The 21,871-nt window shown below is 33.1% G+C and overlaps 1 protein-coding gene across 4 annotated transcripts in view; it reads left to right on the top strand.

Annotated features, from left to right (window-relative positions):
• The window catches only part of COL11A1 (collagen type XI alpha 1 chain), a 196,770-nt gene extending 177,977 nt beyond the window's left edge, over window positions 1-18,793 (top strand). For all 4 annotated transcript variants that reach the window (XM_077905647.1, XM_077905645.1, XM_077905646.1 and 1 more), the window contains 10 exons: window positions 5,036-5,089; window positions 5,978-6,085; window positions 6,567-6,620; window positions 6,733-6,768; window positions 6,865-6,918; window positions 8,364-8,613; window positions 11,732-11,844; window positions 13,287-13,355; window positions 15,655-15,888; window positions 17,069-18,793. In XM_077905647.1, coding sequence (XP_077761773.1) covers window positions 5,036-5,089; window positions 5,978-6,085; window positions 6,567-6,620; window positions 6,733-6,768; window positions 6,865-6,918; window positions 8,364-8,613; window positions 11,732-11,844; window positions 13,287-13,355; window positions 15,655-15,888; window positions 17,069-17,215 — 1,119 coding nt within the window. In that variant the 3' untranslated portion in view covers window positions 17,216-18,793. The remainder of the gene's footprint in view (window positions 1-5,035; window positions 5,090-5,977; window positions 6,086-6,566; window positions 6,621-6,732; window positions 6,769-6,864; window positions 6,919-8,363; window positions 8,614-11,731; window positions 11,845-13,286; window positions 13,356-15,654; window positions 15,889-17,068) is intronic.
• The last annotated feature ends 3,078 nt before the right edge of the window (window positions 18,794-21,871 follow it).

The raw sequence follows: 21,871 nt of genomic DNA, 5'->3' as shown, positions 1-21,871 counted from the left end.
TTATATACAACTTAGCTGTTCAGTAAGTGCAACTTACTGAACTTTCATTGCTCCAGTTAGGCAGCTAACTAACTAGACAATTGCACTCTATCTAACAGAGCAGTTAGCAGTATGGGTGCCATTCCTTTTTCTGTGGCTTTTTGTTTTTATTAGAGAATATTTATATGCTTGCTTATAAACTTACTGTACTTATAAAGGTATTTTATATATAATCATGTTAACCTTTGGAGTGGAAATTCTTTGGGGTGAGAGTGAAACAGATCTTTTAAAACTTTTTAAAAAGGGGCACCTGGTTGGCTCAGTGGTTGAACCTCTCTGCCTTTGGCTCAGGTTCTGAGGTCCTAGGATCGAGTCCCACATCGGGCTCCCTATAGGGAGCCTCCTTCTTCCTCTGCTTATGTCTCTACCTCTCTCTCCGTGACTCTCATGAAAATATAAATAAAACCTTAAGAATAAATAAATATAACAAAACTTTTAAAATGATATGTGTTTGGTGTTTGTCCACCTGTAATCGTCTCTACTAGAGTTAGATATGGTAAAGTATTTATTTTTCACTTTAAAAGACATTTCTCATGGTAAAAATTAAACTCCTATATATGCACAAATTTTATGTACCTGTATATTTAGAATCACCATATGGAACTGAGGATAAATACTACATAGGGGAGCTAACAGAAGGCCGAGGACAATGATGATATTATATAAAGAATAATAAAAGGTTTTTAAAAATTGAATAAAATTTTTGAGTAGTCAACATGAAAAAGAGATGAAATTTTCCATACTATAATCATGCATGCCTTCTTTTACACATACCGATAAATAAAACATCTGATGGCATAATTTTCCAAACCATCAGGGTCTGAAAAAATGGTAGGATGGATTACTGAATTGCAGTTTCTAATTTTTTATGCTATATTTGAACTGTCTGTAGACAAGATTGAGATGTGTAGCATTCCATAATGATTAACCAGGTTCAAACAACAAAGCATTTGCTTTTCACCAAATTAAAAATTATTTCACAATATTACATTCTAAATAAAGTGCAGGATTTACAGTTTCTTTAAACTTCAATGCACTAGAGTTTTGAGATGCATATCAAAGCAAACATTCTGTAAAGAATAATACTGCAGGGGTAAATGTTTGATTGTGTATTCTAGACACTTAAGAATCTATCATCCCTGTTTTCCTTTTCACTTTATTACTTATGAATTATGCATTTCCCTGGGGTTTTCCAATTTACAATATCCCAAATAGGAAACAGAAAATATGTACTTGGAATAACATTTTTATATGCAGAATTGATATTTCTGATATGTTCCAAGTTCAGAGGGTTATTTACAACTGCTATCAATATCATAACTTCACCAATTTCTATTTCCAACTGATGAAAATGATAAGAAACTGATTTTGCCTGATAAATCCGTCCTCAGATAAAGTTTGCAAGTTCATAAGAAATTCTTAGCTTAGAGGAATTAGTCCTCATTTCCTCTAACTCTTTTATATACATTTATAGAAATGATTTAAAATGCAGTATAAACACAAATAATATCTAGTGTATTTCTCATTACGCCTGAGTAATTAGACTTCCAGTATTTCTTCTCCTTCCTCCTCCTCTTCCTTTTCCTCCTCCTCTCCACCTCCTCCTCCTTCTCTTTTTTCCCCATTTTAGTTTATACTATTAAAATATGGTGAGAAAGCTGACTGAGAACTATTTGTAACAATTCAAAAATGAAAGTTAATAATTTATATTATACTTCACTGTCTATATAGTACTTTTGTAGGTCTGATTTTTCTTCCATTATTAGAATACTATGACAGTTATTACATATTACCTTCTTAAATGAAACTCAGAGATAGTAAGTAATATATCTAAGATCACCCAACTAATATGTGGTTAGATTTAAGACTCTGAGTGAAGCAGTGATTAGGATATTGTTGTCCAGCAAGCAACATCCTTAGTAATTCTCTCGCATAGACCAAAGTTTCTGTAACATATTACATGCCTAAGAAAGTTTGAATGTAAAATGAGACATGAAGAAAGTCTGGCCTGTACATAGTTTTATATTTTCAGTCTAGAGAATGTATTTACTTTTAATTTACATATGTCAGTTTTAACCAATATTCTTAAAAGATTTCTGCTACTGCTACAAGTATATGGTTCTTTCATGCAGTTATATTTTTATTAAAACTATTTTTTCTTACTATTCTATGCCACCTTGTTGTAACATATAGAATCTTTTGCATTTATCCTGATGGTGACGTGGTCTCAGGAAATTATTTGAGTGTTTCCACTAATCATTGATATTATCCTTTTAAAATGTGCTGTTGGGCAACATTATTTTCCTAATTGATGATTCATCATGCATTTCTGATACGATCAGAAAATAATAAATATGAAATATAATTATAATTTAAAAATTATTGAACTAGTAGAACCAAATAGGTAATGCTCATATTTTAACATATATGAGATCTTTTATACGCTTCTGATTTGAATATTGATTTAACCCGATTTGGGACCTAATGCCACAGAACCATGCCTCCCAAACAGTAATGAGTTATCAAATCTATGAAACAGATTGCTGGTCTCTTAACTTCAAAATTTCAGATTCAGATGGTCTGAATGAAACCCAAGAATTTGCTTTTCTAATAAAAAGTTCACAGAGAATGCTAATGTTACTGGTCTAAGGACCACACTTTGAGGTTCACTATGATAGGGTGTGAGTAAATAAGATGAAAGTCCAGTTTTCAAACCCAGCCCTAGAACATACTTGGAAGTAAATTTGGTAATTAGTGAAAGGATTTAAAGAGGAAAGGAGAGAAAATGAGTGGGAAATATCAGAGAGGGAGACAGAACGTGAGAGACTCCTAACTCTGGAAAATGAACAAGGGGTAGTGGAAGAAGACGTGGGTGGGGGGATGGGGTGACTGGGTGACAGACACTGAGGGGGGCACATGACGGGATAAGCACTGGGAATTATATTATATGTATAACCATACTATATGTTGGACTATATGTTGGCAAATCGAACTCCAATAAAAAATACATTCTCAAAAAAAAAATACATTCTCAAAAAAAACACCTTGGTAATTTCTTTGTCATCTACATTTTGTCAGTCAGGTTTTGAACAAAGTAGCATGATTATTTTACACAAAAGAAGGTCTAAGGTGAATTAAAATAAATTTCTGTCTGAGGATTATTTTCTCCTTAGTAGAAGAACATTATTAGGCACATTTAAAATTGCATGTATTTTCTATGAAAATAATTTGAATCTATTGTTAATGGAATGATGTAGGGAAATTGTTCACTTTTATATCAATACTTACAGAATTTCAAATTAATTCAGGAATTAAAACAAATATAATTATATATAATAATAGTCCAAAATACTGTTGTTACACAGTACTAATTGTACTAGCCACATTCTGACTTTCCCCTGATGATCAGAAATTCAGTTTAAGATGTAGATGTGAGAAAGGAGTGGAAAAGGCTCATCTATTCAATCTCATGAAACAGGAATCATAATCCTCAATTTACAGATGAGATAACTGCAGCTTTTTTTGGTTAGCTAATTTAAATTGCTAATAGGAGACACGGGCTTCTATCCTAAATTTATCCTATCCTGAGCCCATACTTTTTATATTACATCATATAACTTGGATCAGATCCATGGCTTTTCATACTTTAAATTCACAAAAATGTTGGACTGGGACTTACATGCTCCTCTCACACTGAAGATTCTAAGTGTCTGGATAGAAAGGAAAAAAAAATTACTCATGGTAGCCTTGAAGAAGATACAACAAAAAGTGAACACTCATGGTATAGTGTGGTAAAAGTCAAAGCCTTTTGTTTTCTAAGTGCCATGTTAAAAATAGTTACTGAAATTATAATTCTGAAATTCAATTCAATATAAATAGAGAAACTGTAGAAATATTTTGCTTTGTTTTTCTGGATGCCTCACTATTGCAGGTAGTAGTGACCTACATTCTGTAGCATTATCTTGACTTGGATTTCATCAATCACACCCTTACTATCCATCCTTTAGTGTCAGTTACGTTTCTTCCGACAGAATCTCTAGCCTGCAGTTTCATTTGTCATTAATTTCACAAGAAGGGTCATATTTTGTGATGCCTTTGATATGGAATACACTGACTTTTATATAAAAACGTTTGTTAGGGACGCCCGGTGGCTTAGCGGGTGAGCGTCTGCCTGTGGCTCAGGGCAGTCCCACGTTGGGCTCCCTGCGTGGGGCCTGCTTCTCCCTCTGCCTGTGTCCCTGCCTCTCTCTGTGTGTCTCATGAATAAATAAATAAAATCTTTAAAAAATGTGTTAAAAAGTCATCAATATGAATAATTCCATGGGTAGGGGTCAGGACTGAGTAAGTTGAAGTCATACCATGATTTTCATCAAAATATAATTCAGCATAAATGAGTAAATGTCTTATCATTGGACCATAAAAAAGGTTAAATTAGTAAAATAAAGATGATTATATGAAGAAAACGAATTGCCTTATTATTAAATTTACAAATCATTTAGATAAAACATTGTTCAGGAATTACAGTTTAAAATACCATCTTGGGAGTTTGATTAGGAAAAGTAGTTATCAAAAGTCAGATGAGTGTTAAAAATTTACTGAGTTTTTTTTTTAATTTTACAGGAAATACTGTAATGTATTTGAGTTTAGCACAGAAATATTTGGTTGATTTGATGTATAATTTGGAAATCACTTCTAAAATTAGGGTATTTAAAAATCTATCCTCCATTTTCAGTTTAAAGACCATATAAACCATGTCTTATTCCTAATTTCATATTTATGTAGTCAAACCTATCGATACTATGCTTTATAACTATAGTTAAATATTAAGCCATGGAATTTTAAACAAGCAAAATTATTTAGAATCCTGAAAAATAAACACTAAACATTATTGTTTTTGAAAACTGTCAGATTACCAAAGCCAAACATTCCTTGTGGAGAGTAATGATCCTCTAACTCATACCCACTCTATATATGTTTATTATTTCTCATTATTTAGGGACCTCCTGGCTTACCTGGTCTCAAAGGTGACCCCGGCTCCAAGGGTGAGAAGGTGAGAATAAAAGCACAAGTTATTACAATTTTGACATCCTAATAGTAGAGACAATAACTTTGTGGATATAGATCACTCAAAAGGAAATTTCAATGAATATCTTTGTCCTTCTAACCAAGGAAAAAGCTGTCAATCCTCTGTTTCCCAGATGAATTTAGAGAAGAGAAAATATACAAAGTCATAGTGAAAAATGTATCAGAATTCAGTGTTATATTTTTTCAATGTCCCCTTGTAGGAACCATACGGAGAAAGCATATGGTTATACTAAAATAACCCTTCAGAAAATAAACAGATGGAATAACAAAATGTCCACTTTTATGTTTTTAAACATGAAAATAAAAAATTTAAACTAGAATACCTTTGAAATAATAACTTGATCTTCCAGAATGTATGCTGAGTCGCACCAAATAATGAAAGAAAATAAGCCTTTTTAGAATGCCACTAATGTTTCTGTATTATTTTTAAATCTCCAAATGTCTCTGAAAAACTACAAAGTCTCAAGAGTAAAAATCATTTCATATAAAATATGGTGCTTATTAAAATAATGACTTTTCAGTTGTTTATTTCATCAATATTATATATGGTCATTGTTAGTCTCTTAGTTGAGAGAATTCTTTTTAAGTAAATGAAACACTAAAAATATTTTCAGAAAGCACTTTGTTCCCTAATACTCCTCCTCACTGATAAAAATCTCACTTAAGCAGTAAATGATCCTGTTAGGTAAGAGGAAAACAGGTTCTTAATCCAAATATCCTTCAGAAAGGGTTAAATTTTTTATCTTTTTCTTTTACTTTTAGGTTTCATAAATTTAGCGTGTAATTATTTTATGACTATAATAGATGATTGTAATTTACATATTGTTAAATTTCTTTTCTCTGCCTTTTAAAGGGACATCCTGGTTTAATTGGCCTGATTGGACCTCCGGGAGAACAAGGTGAAAAAGGTGACAGAGGACTCCCTGGAACTCAGGGATCTCCAGGAGCAAAGGGGGATGGAGTGAGTAAAGATATAAATTATTCTCCTACTCCTTTCCAGTTGTACTCACATACACACACACACACACCTGCACACATTCCATTAAACGTGACCAATGAGGTGATTTAAAGCATCTTTAACCTCTTTAAGTCAATGGTGTTTTCAAAAAGAGGTTTACTTAACCTTAAAGTAATAAATTAAAAATATGAGAAGTTAGAAATCGTAAAAACTACAGTTCAACAGTTAATTACACAAAAATTTAGTGAATCCCCAAAACATACAAATCATTCTGAAGCTGCTTTATTCCTATAAAGGTATAGACACTGAAGCACATGGGAAAAAACAGATTATCTTGAAAAGTTATTTGTTAGATTCAGAGTGGAAAGTTTTAGGTTATTCTTATATATTCTTGCATAATCTAAAGTATGCAGTGTATGCTGTTATGCAAAACATGAAACAGAATAGCTGAGGAAAGCTCTAATTTGGATGATTTTCTCTACAGGGAATTCCAGGTCCTGCTGGTCCCATAGGTCCACCTGGTCCTCCAGGCTTACCAGTAAGTGCAAGATGAAATAATTTTTTAATGTAAACTTACAAATATACTGAAGTCATAAATTCTCCAGATTTTTTATCTTATCTTTTATCTTTTGCCTTTGCATTTTTTCTAGGGTCCTCAAGGTCCAAAGGGAACCAAAGGCTCTGCTGTAAGTACTTTTGCCTTTGGACTTTTATTTTTTGGGGGAAGTCCACTTAAATGCCTTGTTCTCTATTTATCTTGTTCCTTTTTTTTTTCCTAAAAGGGACCTGCCGGCCAGAAGGGTGACAGTGGTCTTCCAGGGCCTCCAGGACCTCCGGTAAGTGCAGAGTAACAAGAGTAATGTTCTGGCAATTAGCATCCTGAGACTGCCAATGAATTATCTGAATTTATAAGAAGGGTGAAAAAAAAAGGCATTCTGTCAAATGTCTTTGTGCTGATTTTTCTAGGAAATAGCAACTAGATTAATTACATGATCAGGTCCACATGCCAATATTTTTCTTTCAATTGAATAAAAAGATACATTAACTACATATTATGATAATCTTGTTTTTATTTGTTTCTGAAGAATATTATATCCTTTCTTATGTCACATTTTTGTGAAAGCAATTGATTGTATGCCACAAAGATGCATATATGTCTGACCACACAGGAATAAAGACAAAAGTTTAGAAAACTGACATTTTTTTCCTACTAAATATAATGATCATCCTAAAAGCAACAATAATTTCTAATATTTATTAATGCGGACTTTTTCCAGTCTTCACGTAACTACTAAGTGATAGATTTGCTTTGCTAGGGCTGCCGTAATAGGCACCACAAACAAGGTGGCTTAACTTATAGAAATGCATTGTCCAACAGTTCTCGAGGCCACAAGTCCTAGTTCAACCTATGGGAAGCATCCGCTCCTTCCAAGGTCTTGGAGGAAGGTCTGTTCCATGACCCTCTCCTTGGCTCATAGATGGCTGTCTTCTGTCTTTTCCCATCATCTTCTGTCTATGTGGGTCTCTATTCCCAAATTTCCTCCTTTTATAAGGTTATCAGTCATATTGGAATAGAATGCCCTTATATTTACTTAATTAATTATATCTACAGCAACCCCGTTTCAAAATAAGGTCTTACTTTAAGGTACAGGGGCTTAGGACTTCTACATATGAATTTTGTGGGACACAATCCATATCGCTGTGCACTTAACTATTTGGTATAGTTCTACTCTTGCAAATTCAAGTCTGGCTGCATTTTTTAAGTTTTTAAAATTTATACAATGTTAACTTCTATTTGAAACAAGTTAATGTGTATTAACTTGTGTATTATTAAGAGCTTAATGTTTCATAATATAAATTATTATCAAGCACAATAGACAACTCATTAGGTAGCATAATAACTTTAAAATGATATTTTAATCTTCAGAGACTAAAATCTAGTTGCAGAGATAGGACACGTAAATGAGGATTAATTAATAAATGAGAAAGTAACATACATATGTCCACACCAGTCTGTGTTACATTACTTATATAGAAAAAAGGTACAGAAATTATCTGATTTGTATCTACCTCATATGCTCACGAGATTCTTTAGAATAGAATTTACACAGTTTCTACATAAATATTTATATATGTATATGTGTATAGAAAACATTGAAAATAGGAAACACATTGAAAAGCTAAATTAGCTATAGTTTCTCCTAACAATGACATAACCAGTAATAATTATACAGAATATTTTACTTAAGAAGCAATTACATGCACGTTATCTCTTTCACAGGGTCCACCTGGGGAAGTCATTCAGCCTTTACCAATCTTGTCACCCAAGAAAACAAGAAGACATGCTGAAAACATGCAAGCAGATGCAGGGGATAATATTCTTGATTACTCGGATGGAATGGAGGAAATATTTGGTTCTCTCAATTCCCTGAAACAAGACATCGAGCATATGAAGTTTCCAATGGGTACTCAGACTAACCCAGCCCGAACTTGCAAAGACCTGCAACTCAGCCATCCTGACTTCCCAGATGGTATGTTAATAATACATGACACAGCAAGTGTACTGAACCTCTAAGTTATGAAGGCACATTGTCAGCTCATTAATTCTAGTTAAATGTTTAATATAGAATCTCAATAAAACTAAAGCAGGTGATTTAATTCCAATCTTGTAGACAGAAAAAGTCATTTACACCGTGCAATTCAAGATCTGCTTCAGAGAATCCTTGCCGGTTATATAAGGTTTCATTAAATTATGACAAGATCTTTTTGGATGATTATAGATAACATAAATGCATTTTCCATGTAATAACTATGATAGAAGGGGCTTTATGTGTCCGTGCATGTACACATTAATGTATAATTATTTATATCCTATAATCTAACTTATTTTACATCGATATGAGTAAAGTTAACATGATTAATAGCATACTACATCATATTTGACCCATTAGTTTAGCAATGATTTGTTGAACAGACTGAGAATTAGGATAGCTTGGGGCAAAAATTTATGTCATTGATCCACAAATAATTGGAACTGTGAACAATTTATTTGTAATAATAATCAGGATAATTTATTATACCTACCATTTAACACAAACTTTTACATACCCATCCTGAGAAAGCAAGAGTTTCAAGTATCCTGAATTAGCTAATAAACTCTCACAATTACATACCTAACAAGGGACAGATTTTATGTGATCTTAAATCTCCCATTTTATGTGGAAATATTTTGTCATTCTTTTTACTTTTAGGACAATAATTTTGCACTGTCAATCATACAAGAATGTTATAACTGAGATCTAAATAACTCCGTTCAGAGAGAAAAGTTCAATGTGATTCAGAAACAGTCACCACCATAAAAGAAGAATATCATAAAATCTTCCTATCTTATTCAAGCATAGCCTGTTAAAACTAAAACAGGCTAAAACTATTAAGGATTTCATAGAAACTGATATCCAAGTTTACAGTATGTATATTTGAGAAATGCAAGTTTAATTCAGTAGTAATTCAGTGATTTATAAGAATGATTCAGACTTCTCATGTCGCTAAGAGAGTCATACATAATTGTAATTCTATTGTAAAAGATTACAACATGTATGAGTTAATAAGACAACATATAATGACTTAGAACCTGAGAAGTCAAGAAAAAGTTTTGTAAATTTTGGGAATGGGAAGTTCACCATGGGCTACAGTTCCCTGTGGTTTCCTCATAAATAAACTAGCATTAGTAATTCTTCAATGTATTAATTAATTGTGATTAAATATTAATTAAATGTCAATCAATTAATTGAATATTAATTAATTAATTAACAGCCAGGCACTGTTCTTCAGACAGAGATTCACAGATACACAGAAGGAATAATGCCCTTGAGCTGCTGTTCTCAAATGATAGAGACAGGAAAAAGCATAAGTATTAATAATAGCATATTATGACAGGTACTGTAAAAAAATGAGTATTTAGGTAAGCAAAGGATGATTCCATTTTGGATATATAGGGAGTTAATATCTGATGAGGTAACATTTAAGCTGAAACTTTTAAGGAGGTAGCCAGTCATGCAAAGAATCAAAAGGGTATTCCAGGCAGAGGATATAGGTAAAGCTTTGAAGAAGACAAGATCTTGGTGTCTTCAAGGAACTGAAAGATCTCTATGGCTAAACAGTAGTAAGCAAAGTGGAAAATTACTTGAAGTAATTTGGAGGGAAGTGAGGTGGAATCAAAGGAAACTGGATTAATCTAGTCAAGAAATTATGATGACTTGATTTAGAGATCTGACAGTAAAAGCAGGAAATGAATAAGTTAGAGATAAGTTGTACATGGTACCAATAGTACACTGAATTTATTGGACGATGAAGGTGTCTTAGTAATTAAGTTATTATTATGTTTTTGAAAAAAAATTAATGACAATATTAACTGAATAAATCAAGGTAAAAATACCACAGAATTTGAAATTACGTATTTCTAAAATCCATAAGATATATCAAACAGTAAGAGTGGTTATCCTGGTTTGTGAAATCCTGGATGATCTTTAACTTTTTTTGTATATTTTATTCCTGAGAATTTCAGTTCATTCCAGACATGAATCTATAAATGATGCAGTCAGAAAAAATGTAAATGATTTTGTTAAATAAATGTTTCAAGTGATCTGACATATAGTAGAAGCTAATTGACTATAAGAGTACTTTCCAAAAAAAAAAAAAGAGTACTTTCCCTGTTTATATACAGTAGTAGTAAAAGGTAAAGCAGATTGGTTTTGGATTTTCAAGAGTTCTAGTGCTAAGCAGTTAGAGATTTCAGATTGTTAAAAGTTAATAACCAGTAGATTCACATAATTCAGACTAATATTTAAAATGAAATGACAGCATAAAAAATGGTAAGAGGGAACCAAAGTATGTGTACCAATACTGTCTTCCAATAGTTGTTGGTGTATTGTCAATTATTTTAAAAAAATTTTATGTTATTTCTACTACTTACCATCTTTACTCATCTAACAATAAATTAATGGTCATAGTCATCCACATGATAAAATTTGCCCTGCACCACAGGATAATGACTTTAATAGAAAACTACATTTAAATATATCAAATGGACCTTCTTTTTAAAATCTAATTCAAAGGGAATTAGAATTTCTCTTGTAGTAAAATATTCTTTACTACAAGAAGTTTGTGCCATAAAGTAATGCAAAAGTACGATTGAAGCTAAGTAGATACTATCACCTCCATTGTTGCAGATGAATAAACCAAGGGAAAATATAGTGATTATTATACTCCGACCACTTAAGTAGTAATACATGTGAGATTTAGGGTTAAGTTTATCTGATTCCAATATCCATGCAATTTATTATGATGGGTAAATTGAATGTTAATATTTGAGGAGGTGGCATTTAAGCTGAAATCTAAAAATAACAGATGTGCTAGGAACAAGTGTGTTCCACAAGAGTTTATGGGCAAAGCTTTGATTCAGAGAAGACAAAGGGTCACTCTTTAACTATTCAAACACATACCTCAATATGACAAAAAGCATAAAAGTGATTCTCATGGGAGAAGATCCATCAATATTAATTTTTCTTTCTCTAATAAAATTTGATACTTAATGCAATTGACTTTTTATATAAATGTATTTGTATATGACATATTTTTTCCTACTTCTAGGTGAATATTGGATTGACCCAAACCAAGGTTGCTCAGGAGATTCCTTCAAAGTTTACTGTAATTTCACATCTGGTGGTGAGACTTGCATTTATCCAGACAAAAAATCTGAAGGAGTAAGTACCAATCTGTTTTGGTGGTGACTGTTGACAGTTCTTGCCATGTTTTTGCAATATTGAACTAAACAGGAAAATTATACTGTCATATTTTCATTTATCTGCTTTTCTTACAGGGTAATTAGAACATTTCATTTGCATAAACATGAATAAGACACCAAAGTGATGCACAGAGTTAACAAATACTTCTCTCCTTTATTTTTTACCCAGATGTATTCTTTATGCACCTGCTTGTGCTCTAAAATTCTATGGCTTTCCATGACACAGCACAGCTGATTCCCAAATTTTAGTGCATGCATAGTATTCTTCATTCCACTTACCATGAGATAGAACTCACAGCTGTATATGATATTCAAAATACACAATTTATAATATCTTACATAAAATAAGAGCACTGTCTGCATTTGCATAGTTTTAATTTTTTTTGCATAGTTTTAAAATGTTTAGTCCCTTCAAAAACATCTCTTGATTTTCACCCAGCAGTATCAATATATTTGAGTTCTATCTTTAAAGCTATAAAGGTAAACTACTAATATAGGGAAAGATTTTTTCCCCTAGCCTAATTATATTCTCCAACTATTTTCTGGTGGTAAATGTTGTCTTTGTAATCTTTTAATAAATGACATTCTTCTTAGTAAATGGTATGGGTATAGAGAGGCAAAGAAAGTCCTTAAGGCAAGACAAGTAGCTTTAGGTGTGGCTAATCTCTTCAGGAAAGAAATTAAATTTGTGAGAAAAGGATGGGTAGTAGGGGCAGGAGACAAAGCAACTTCTGTTTCCCAAACATGGCATGTGGCGAAGCATAATAAAATTCGTGTAGCCCCCAAAGAAATGAGGGAATGTGGAAAATGCCTTCCCTTACACTGATAACTCAGATTCCTTACCATGAGATCTTATATACCCTTATAGTTTGCTGATGTTAGCAAAGCAAAACAATAAATGCAGATCTATAGGAGATTCTAAACATTCCTGTCAGCAGAAGATGATTAGGCTTGCTTCCTGCCAGTGACTTTTCCAAAGCATGGCTGAATAGTTACTGGCTGAATGTGTTCCGGATGCTTCCCTTCACTGTGCAATGCTGATGGTACTTGCCTTGCTGGCTGATTCCAACTGGTATTGTGAGGTGTTCCTTTCCAAGGGGTTACCTAAGAGTTCCACCAATGTCCCCTACAGCTCTTATTATGCCATCTGTAGGTTATCCCCCCCACACCCTTCTTTTTGAGCAATTAAAAAAAAAAAACCAGGAAGAAAATGACTCCATCTTCACTAAATAGGAATTCCCAAGATCTCTCTCAAATTTTGCTCTTTATCTCATTTTCTGTAGTTCAGGATAGGCTGTTTTAAAACCTCTTTGGCATTTTAGTTTTACTGAAAATTACTGATACATATCTAAACAATGCTGTTCACAATTTTTATCTAATTTTCCTATTCCTTTGCAACAGGTGAGAATATCATCTTGGCCAAAGGAGAAACCAGGAAGCTGGTTTAGTGAATTTAAGAGAGGAAAACTGGTATGTTATAACCTTACCATGAAATGGTTTATCTTAAACTTCATAAATGAAGCTCTCTATATCTCTAGACACTGACTATGAAAGTCCAAATTCTACTATCAAGGATTCCAAGTGTTCTCCGGCTGGCTCCATCTATCTTAGATCACTGTAGTATTTTAGAGAAGTCTAAATGTGCTATGCTAGTATGCTAATAGCATATGGAAATATACTAAATTTACTAAAATAATGTGATCAGATAAAGTATGCATTCCACTAAGCACCTGATAGACATCATAAAAATTGATTATGTTAGAAATATCCAGTATAGAGAATACATATATTCATTTCTCTATTTCAGTAAAAACTTTTAGAATGTGAAATTTTTTTTCTGACTGTTACATTTGGAAATAAAGTGAACTGACTGACCTAACCTTTATTTGGATTATAGCACAAGTTCATTTAGATATTTTCATACAATTGCCAGTTCACTATTGATAATTTTTATAGGTATTTTAAGATTAGGTGCCAAAACTAAATTTGTATTATAAAAGCTGTCTAAAAATATATGTGTTTAAAATATTAATAAGAATGTATTTAAATGAAAGTTTCTCACTTTCCTAGATAATTATTCAATTGTTTGATGTTCTTAAAAAAGCTATTATTTTCTATTGATGGCTGTTTTATAGTTATCATCCTAGGGGAACCTACACGTATTAATTAACAACTTTAGTGAAGTTCTCCACTTGACAGAATTATTCAATCTTCAAGTTCCATAAAATATCCATGTGATATTCTTACTAATGTAGAAGTTAAAAATACATACACAGAATTCTGTATGTGGTGTTATTTTTTGTTGTTTTGGTTTGTTTTCCTTCGTGTGCATTTCCCAAGTGGTCTTTGTTTCTTCAACCAAACAAGCTTCCTCACTATCTAAGCTGTTAATCAGTAAGAATTGAGTAGATTCAGCAATAAAGAAGAGAGCCATAGATAACTACCTTTACATTGACTAAATCTTTAGGTAAATTTCCTACTCAATTTTTAAAAACTCTAGGTTTATATGTTTCAGTTGACCCTAGTATTTGAATTACACCCAATGGACTTATGAATTTAATAAAGACCTTTAATAATTTTCAATTAAAACTACCTGCTGTAAATTCAAAATAAGTGCTTACTGACCAACAAATACTCACTTGTGTCATCTTGGACATTATGCTTAGTGCTAGTGACATAGTGTTGAATAAGTGCATCATCTAAGAATGAACAAACGGGCAAGTCTGTCCTGGAAATAAAAGACCAAACACCTTAGAAAACTATGGCCCCAAAATAAAAAACTGCAGGAACATGTTTTAAAATGTGGGGCAAGGGCAGCCTGGCTGGCTCAGCGCTTTAGCGCCACCTTCAGCCCAGGACCTGCTCCTCCCTCTGCCTGTGTCTCTGCCCCTCTCTGTCTCTCATAAATAAATAAATAAAATCTTTAAGTAAATGTGGGTCAAGTGCTTATACGATGAAATTTTTTAAAGAAGTAGGTGATATTAAAAAAAAATGAAGGGGCACTGGGTGGCTCAGTTAGTTAAGTGATGACTCGGTTTCCACTCAAGATCTCAGGGTCAAGAGATCCAGATGCCTAGGGCTCTGTGCTCATAGAGGCAGGATTCCACTAGAAATCGTTTCTCCCTCTTTCTCGCTCCTGCTCTACTCCTGCCCCCATCACCCGTGCAAGCAGTGCATATACACTCTTTCTCTCTGGAAAAAAAAAAAAAAAGTAAAACCCCGCTAAATTGGTCACCTTTGCATTGCACCAAGATTCCCCAGTTCCCATTGTTCACTATTTTCCACTTTATAATTTAAAAACGAACTAGGGGTGGTAGAAGGGGAGGAGGGCGGGGGGTGGGAGTGAATGGGTGACGGGCACTGGGGGTTATTCTGTATGTTAGTAAATTGAACACCAATAAAAAATAAATTAAAAAAAAACTCAAAAAAAAAAAAGATACACAAATATAATGAAAGCTCTCTTGGAAACAAAAGCATTTTGGGGGAAATTTTTAATGATTAGGACAATGAAGCATAGGAAGAAAGTGATTTTTTTTTCAAGATACATAGTGCTTATAGTAACTCAGGTGGGAATACAATTTCAGAAAATATTGTCTCTGGGTCTTCTGATCCTCCGTGCCCACTTTCTTTCCCTAACTGAAAATGGGCCCATTGATTGATTCATCCAATGCTTCTGGGGTAACAGTTCAACGTCAACAGCGATTTTATCCTTTTATAACATAAAAGAGTAAAAGAATCTTTATATGTCTTTTTATTCTTTTATTCCCAGCTTTCCTATTTAGATGTTGAAGGAAATTCCATTAATATGGTGCAAATGACATTCCTGAAACTGCTGACTGCCTCTGCTCGGCAGAATTTCACCTACACCTGTCATCAATCAGCAGCCTGGTATGATGTGTCATCAGGAAGTTACGACAAAGCACTTCGATTCCTGGGATCAAATGATGAGGAGATGTCCTACGACAACAACCCTTACATCAAAGCACTGTATGATGGCTGTGCGGTGAGTGAAATCGCTTGCCTTCTTCCGCAGGGTGGGAGGCAGCGTGTAACCACCTCAGTTTGGCCCTAAGCCAGGTTTCTCTCATGAAATGCATGAAATGAATAGCAATTGTTATTAAGATCTGATGCTTAACATTGGCATTGAAATACGGTGTCTTAGAAGCCACTAATATTCACACACAGTCACACACACACAAACCATGAAACATACATATAGACATATTTTAAAAGCCGTAGCAGAAGTTAATCTTAGATCATATGCTACTTCTATGGAATTATTCCTGATATTTGAATACTATTATAGCTAGTTATTCTTGAAATTTAAAAAAAAAATTTCATTTGCCTCCTTCATCCATGGATCTAAAATGACAGGTAAAGGAATTGGCATTATACCATTTATACTATAGATAATTCTTACCTCTGTATTTTGTTTGTAAGGAGCTTGTCTGTTGATTCTATACTATAGTGGTTTAGGCAGTTACTGTCATTTTTTGTTACTTCTATCCTCTGGAACTATCATTTTCACACAGTGGGAATTCCATTTAAGAAAGTGACCCAGAGAACACACTAAAAAACTCATTGTTTTAGCTGATGACTAAAGAAGTCATAGTTACAAAGCAATAAGCACATGACTTCACCAATGAGTAAGGTATCCACAGATCAAAGAAGAGAAAATAAAACATATTAAAAGTAGCAAGTGTTTGGATTTCCCAATAGTAATGTACTGATAATCATTCACAAAATTAATATATAACAGTAGAAGTGACCTCGTGCACTATAACTTGTATACTGTGTCTTAAGAAACCTTGTATATATACCTAGTATGATTACAATGGTGGGAATATATTATTATGTAGGAGCCTGACTCAATACTAGCATCAGTCTTCATCTTAAATGGTATTTTTCAATTCAGTAAGATTCTCTTCAACTGTGCAATATATCCAAATATTATAGTTGAGTAACAGCTATAACAGCTAAATATTAAACACTCAAAATTTAAAACTATCTATGACATCAGTGATAAAAACAAGAGTTAATTACACGTAGATAATGACAAATTTGTTTCTTACTCTTGTCTTTCTTACCTTCTTGTCTCCATTCAGAGGTGTAAGAAAAAAATAACATATGTATTAAAACTATAAAATGATTGTGTAACTCTTTATTTCTGCTCCATTTTACAGTCCAGAAAAGGCTATGACAAAACTGTGATTGAAATCAATACACCGAAAATTGATCAAGTACCTATCGTTGATGTAATGATCAATGACTTTGGTGATCAGAATCAGAAGTTTGGATTTGAAGTTGGTCCTGTTTGTTTCCTTGGCTAAGATTAGGACAAAGAACATATGAAATCAACAGAAAAAAAATACCTTGGTGCCACCAACCCATTTTATGCCACATGCAAGTTTTGAATAAGGATGGTATAGAAAGCAACTTGCTACGTATATATGTTCCGATTAAAAATACTGGTGCTCGTGAGAGGGCCAGAATCTTTATATGAAAAAACTTTCGAAAATCATAAAAATACAAGATAGTGTGGCTGAGATGGAAACAGGCCTTATTCTTGATTTCCAATTTTCATCTCTCCTTTTCCTATTTGGATTTCTTTGGTGCTGTAGAAAAAAAAGAAGAGAAAAATATATATTCATAAAAGATATGGTGCTCATTCCCATCCATCAAGGATGTGCTAAAACAATGTGTTTAATAAATTGTAATTATTTTATGTACAGTTCTATACTGTTATCTATGTGTCCATTTCCAAAACTTGCACGTGTCTCTGAATTCCATCTGACTCTAATTTTATGACAATTGCAGAACTATGATGGCAATAAATATATGTATTATGAAAAAAAATAAAGTTGTAATTTCTGATGGCTCTAATTCCCTTTCTTTGATTAATAATAAAATGCCTTTGTATATATTGATGTTGAAGAGTTCAATTATTTGATGTCGCCAACAAATTTCTCAGAGGGGCAAAAACCTAGAAGACTCTTGGAAGCGCACTTGGATCAACTCTGCTCTACTGACAGTAACTTTGCTGAATTTCAGCCAAAAATATCATGCATTTTGATGCTTTATTCAATGCTATACCTCAACCTTTTTCTTTTTGGAGTCCAGGATTTCACAGGATACTTGTATATATGGAAAACAAGCAAGTTTATATTATTGGACAGGAAAATGTGTATGAGAAGCTATTTTAACAAATCAATGCCTCCATCAAGGAAACAATCAGATGTACAATTTTTTTACGACTTTATCTCATTTCATTGTTTTCAGTGTGCTTCAGTCGTGCGGATTAATATTAAAAGATGGGAACTAAGCAGTTATTTATGAATTTGTTCAATGTTATTCTTATTAACCAATCAACTTCTTGAATTTGATTCCAAGTTGCGTATTATAATAGTCTTCAAATATTATTTTACCTGCACCTGCCCAACAAATACTATTTCTTTTCTTTCAAAATAATATCACACATTATTTGACCTGCCTAATTCCTAAATAACATATGGGTGGATTGTTACTAACAGTGCTTGTTTTAAAAGTCATACTTATTAAAACAATCAAAACATTTTTTTCCACTAAGGTATTTTCTCCCAGGTAGCTTGATATAGCAGTAAAATTTGAAAGTTACAAATTGAACTTTGTATCTAATTTAAGTAATATATGTAAGACTTGAAAATAAATGTTTTATTTCTTATATGAAGTGTTAAATTAACTGATACCAGATTTCACTGGAACATTTTCAACTGATAATTTATCACAAAAGAGCATACTTGTAATACTGGAATTAAAACGTGAACACTTGTCATTCAGAAGTTCTTTATTTTTGAAATCAAGTTTGTAAATGTCCTTTCAAGAAGGGAGATACGAATCGTATAAATAAACTCAAGTCTTGTCTACCTGGATTGGTCATTCTCTTTCTTAAATAGGTTCCAAATTACTCTCTATTGTTGAAAAGGCTTTCAATTCTGTTTCTTGACCATCCAGATTGGAATAGTTTTACACTTTTGGAAAAGAATATTCTCCTTCAGAAATAAGTTGTTTAAATTCCCCACATGTCTAAAATAAAAACACCACATGGTAATACTCTATTTACAAAATTAAGGTAGGCTATATTTAAAATTTCAGAAAGATATTTTTCATAATTAAACAGTTTGCAAAGTTTCAAACATATGTTCACAATTTCAGCACTAGAAATATTTCCAGAACTTTGATATAGTCTCTAAATTATATAGAAAGTTACGTTTTCTATCAAGAGAAATTCTATACATCAGGCATAGAGAATATTTTGCATATTGACCTGCCCTGGGGAAGCTTCATTATTTGCCCATTTTAACAAACAGCTTCCAATTTAGAACTCAGTAGAATTAATGAATAAATAACTGAATTGCCTAACTTTTTCTATTCCTTGCACATATGGATATAGTCTTCTGCATAGCATTGGATTTTTTTTCTCTCCCTCATAATGGATTTTTTTTAAGATTTTATTTATTTATTTGACAGAGAATAAGAGAGCACAAGCAGAGTGGAGGAGCACAGGGAGAGGGAGAAGCAGACTCTGCTGAGCAGGGGGCCCAATGCAGGGCTTGATCCCAGGCCTCCAGGATTGGGACCCAAGCCAAAGGCAGATGTTTGACCAACTGAGCCACCCAGGCACCCTACATAAATGATTTAATATGAACAAAGAAAAGCTCAGTGGAAAGGAAAAAAGCATATTAAAGGACATTCTCTCTAGTGTTGGCCCAAGGGTGTATAAACTCTGGAGAATACCATTGACTCTGGGTAGATCCTGGCATGCGTAGATCCTGGGCCTGATACACATAAAATTTGGCTTAATTCTTTAAAAAATAAATACAGGCAGCCCAGGTGGCTCAGCGGTTTAGCGCCGCTTTCAGCCCAGGGTGTGATCCTGGAGATCCGGGATCAAGTCCCAGGTCAGGCTCCCTGCATGGAGCCTGCTTCTCCCTCTGCCTGTGTCTCTGCATCTCTCTCTCTCTCTCTCTCTCTCTCTCTCTCTCTCTCATGAATAAATAAATAAAATCTTTAAAAAATAAAAATAAATGCAAAAATATTACAGAAGTTACTATTTTGAATAACTAAAGGTCTTTCAACAAATTATTAATTTTTAAAAACTAGACCCATGCCAAAAGTATCAGAAAATCTGGAAAAAAAATCAATGTTTTCACTAGTTCTCTGAAGTACTTTTATAATCCTTTTATTCTGTGCATTTGTTTATTTTTGGCTTCAATCTCTGAGTGTCTTATGAGAATTTTATATTCTAATTTCCAGTAGAAAGAATGTTTCTCTAATATGTTAGATTAAAAAAAATGTTTCTTATTATCAATAGCTTAGAGCTGTTTCTTTCAATTTCACATTTTGTCATTGGTAAGTATTTTTAAATTTTCAGGTTATTTTAAATCTAGGAAAAGCTCTCTCCATTTATTTCATCTATGTACTATAAATTTGTGAGAATTTTTCACAGGCTAGCTTCTGATTCTGCACATTTTATACCTTGTTTTCTTTCCACTACCAATAGATTTCAGCCTCTGGGCACCAAAGACACATGCATGCCATGATACAAACTCTGTCTTCATACTTTTTATGTTATAACACAATGGGTGATAGGATTATTCCAGAAAGACATTCCTACACTAGGATTTCTGCAATAATTTTATATAAATAACTGCAAGCCATATAATTATACTTCATCATGTAAACCTATTCTATAAATCCTGAATAAATGAATCCCTAATTGAATTTCCTCGATGCTGCCTCCTTCCATACCACCCAACATGAGAAAAAAAAATGCCAAAGAGAAGCTGGAGTGGGAAGATAATATTCTTAAAAGATTATAATTAAAGGATCTCACTTGGGCAAATTTTACCAATTATATGACCTTGAGAACATATTTCTAGCAGATTTCTCAGGGCTTAGATGGGGTCCAATAAAGACAAGGATCCTGAAGCTTAGTCTTCTGTATGTTGACTAATTGTAAAGTAAATGAATTAAGGGCCTAGCACACTGATACACACCAAAAGCTAAGTAAATAGTTGCCACTGCTCTGGATTTTCTACTGCTACTATCATCACCTTAGACTAAGTTCCTTTCTAAAACAGCTGGTAACACATGCACTATTTACATCACCAAACTTATATAAAGATTTAGTTTTAAAAATGTAAAACAGTATACAAATTGCACGATCACAGAGGCCCAAATTAGCAAATAGGATCCCATAAAATATAAGCTTTACAAATGAGTCATGAAGGATACAAAATAGGAGCAGCAGCATAAGCCATGCAAATACCCAGGAATGGCACATCCATCTGACACAGCTTCTCAAATCCGCTTTTACTAGGATGTGTTTTGCTCTCCAGAAGGATGAGTTTAGTAGGCTTTAGAGTCTTTCAAATTTTACCCATTGCTCGTTCTCTATTAGTGTAATGGTTATACAACTAATAATTCCTTATGCAGCTGCCTCTCAGAGATCCAGAGATGACATGATTATTTACAGCTGAAAATCTTGCAGAAGTATATCCAGTTAGAAGCATTCCATGTTCAGTAATTAGTACATAGCAACCCTTGCAGATCCTCATTTTTTCTATCTAGTAAATCCATAGTCAATATTTATAAGGAGACTGGTAATGATCAAAACCGAGGTTAAAAAGGAGTTACAGAATCACTGTTAACTCTCTAAAAACATAAATCAAAATAGCATCAAAAATGTTTTATGTAACAATAACTAGGGCTTATTTTATAATGAGTCTGTGATGGCATTTCTACGTATAATATACTATTCATATGAAGTTACACAAAAACACTGAAGAATACTTTCCTATTTTTAAATTACCTATATATGCCTATAAGGAAGTAGGCTTTTTTTCCATAATGGAAACTTTTGAAGAGCAAGCCATATAAGTAACAGATCTTATTCTAGTGACAACAGAGGGCATGAAGTAAGCTAATGAGTCTTCCAGCTTGATTCA

Source organism: Canis aureus, chromosome 8 (assembly GCF_053574225.1).
Source record: "Canis aureus isolate CA01 chromosome 8, VMU_Caureus_v.1.0, whole genome shotgun sequence".
Classification (NCBI taxonomy): Eukaryota; Metazoa; Chordata; class Mammalia; order Carnivora; family Canidae; genus Canis; species Canis aureus.
This window is presented reverse-complemented; position numbering and strand designations above follow the sequence as displayed.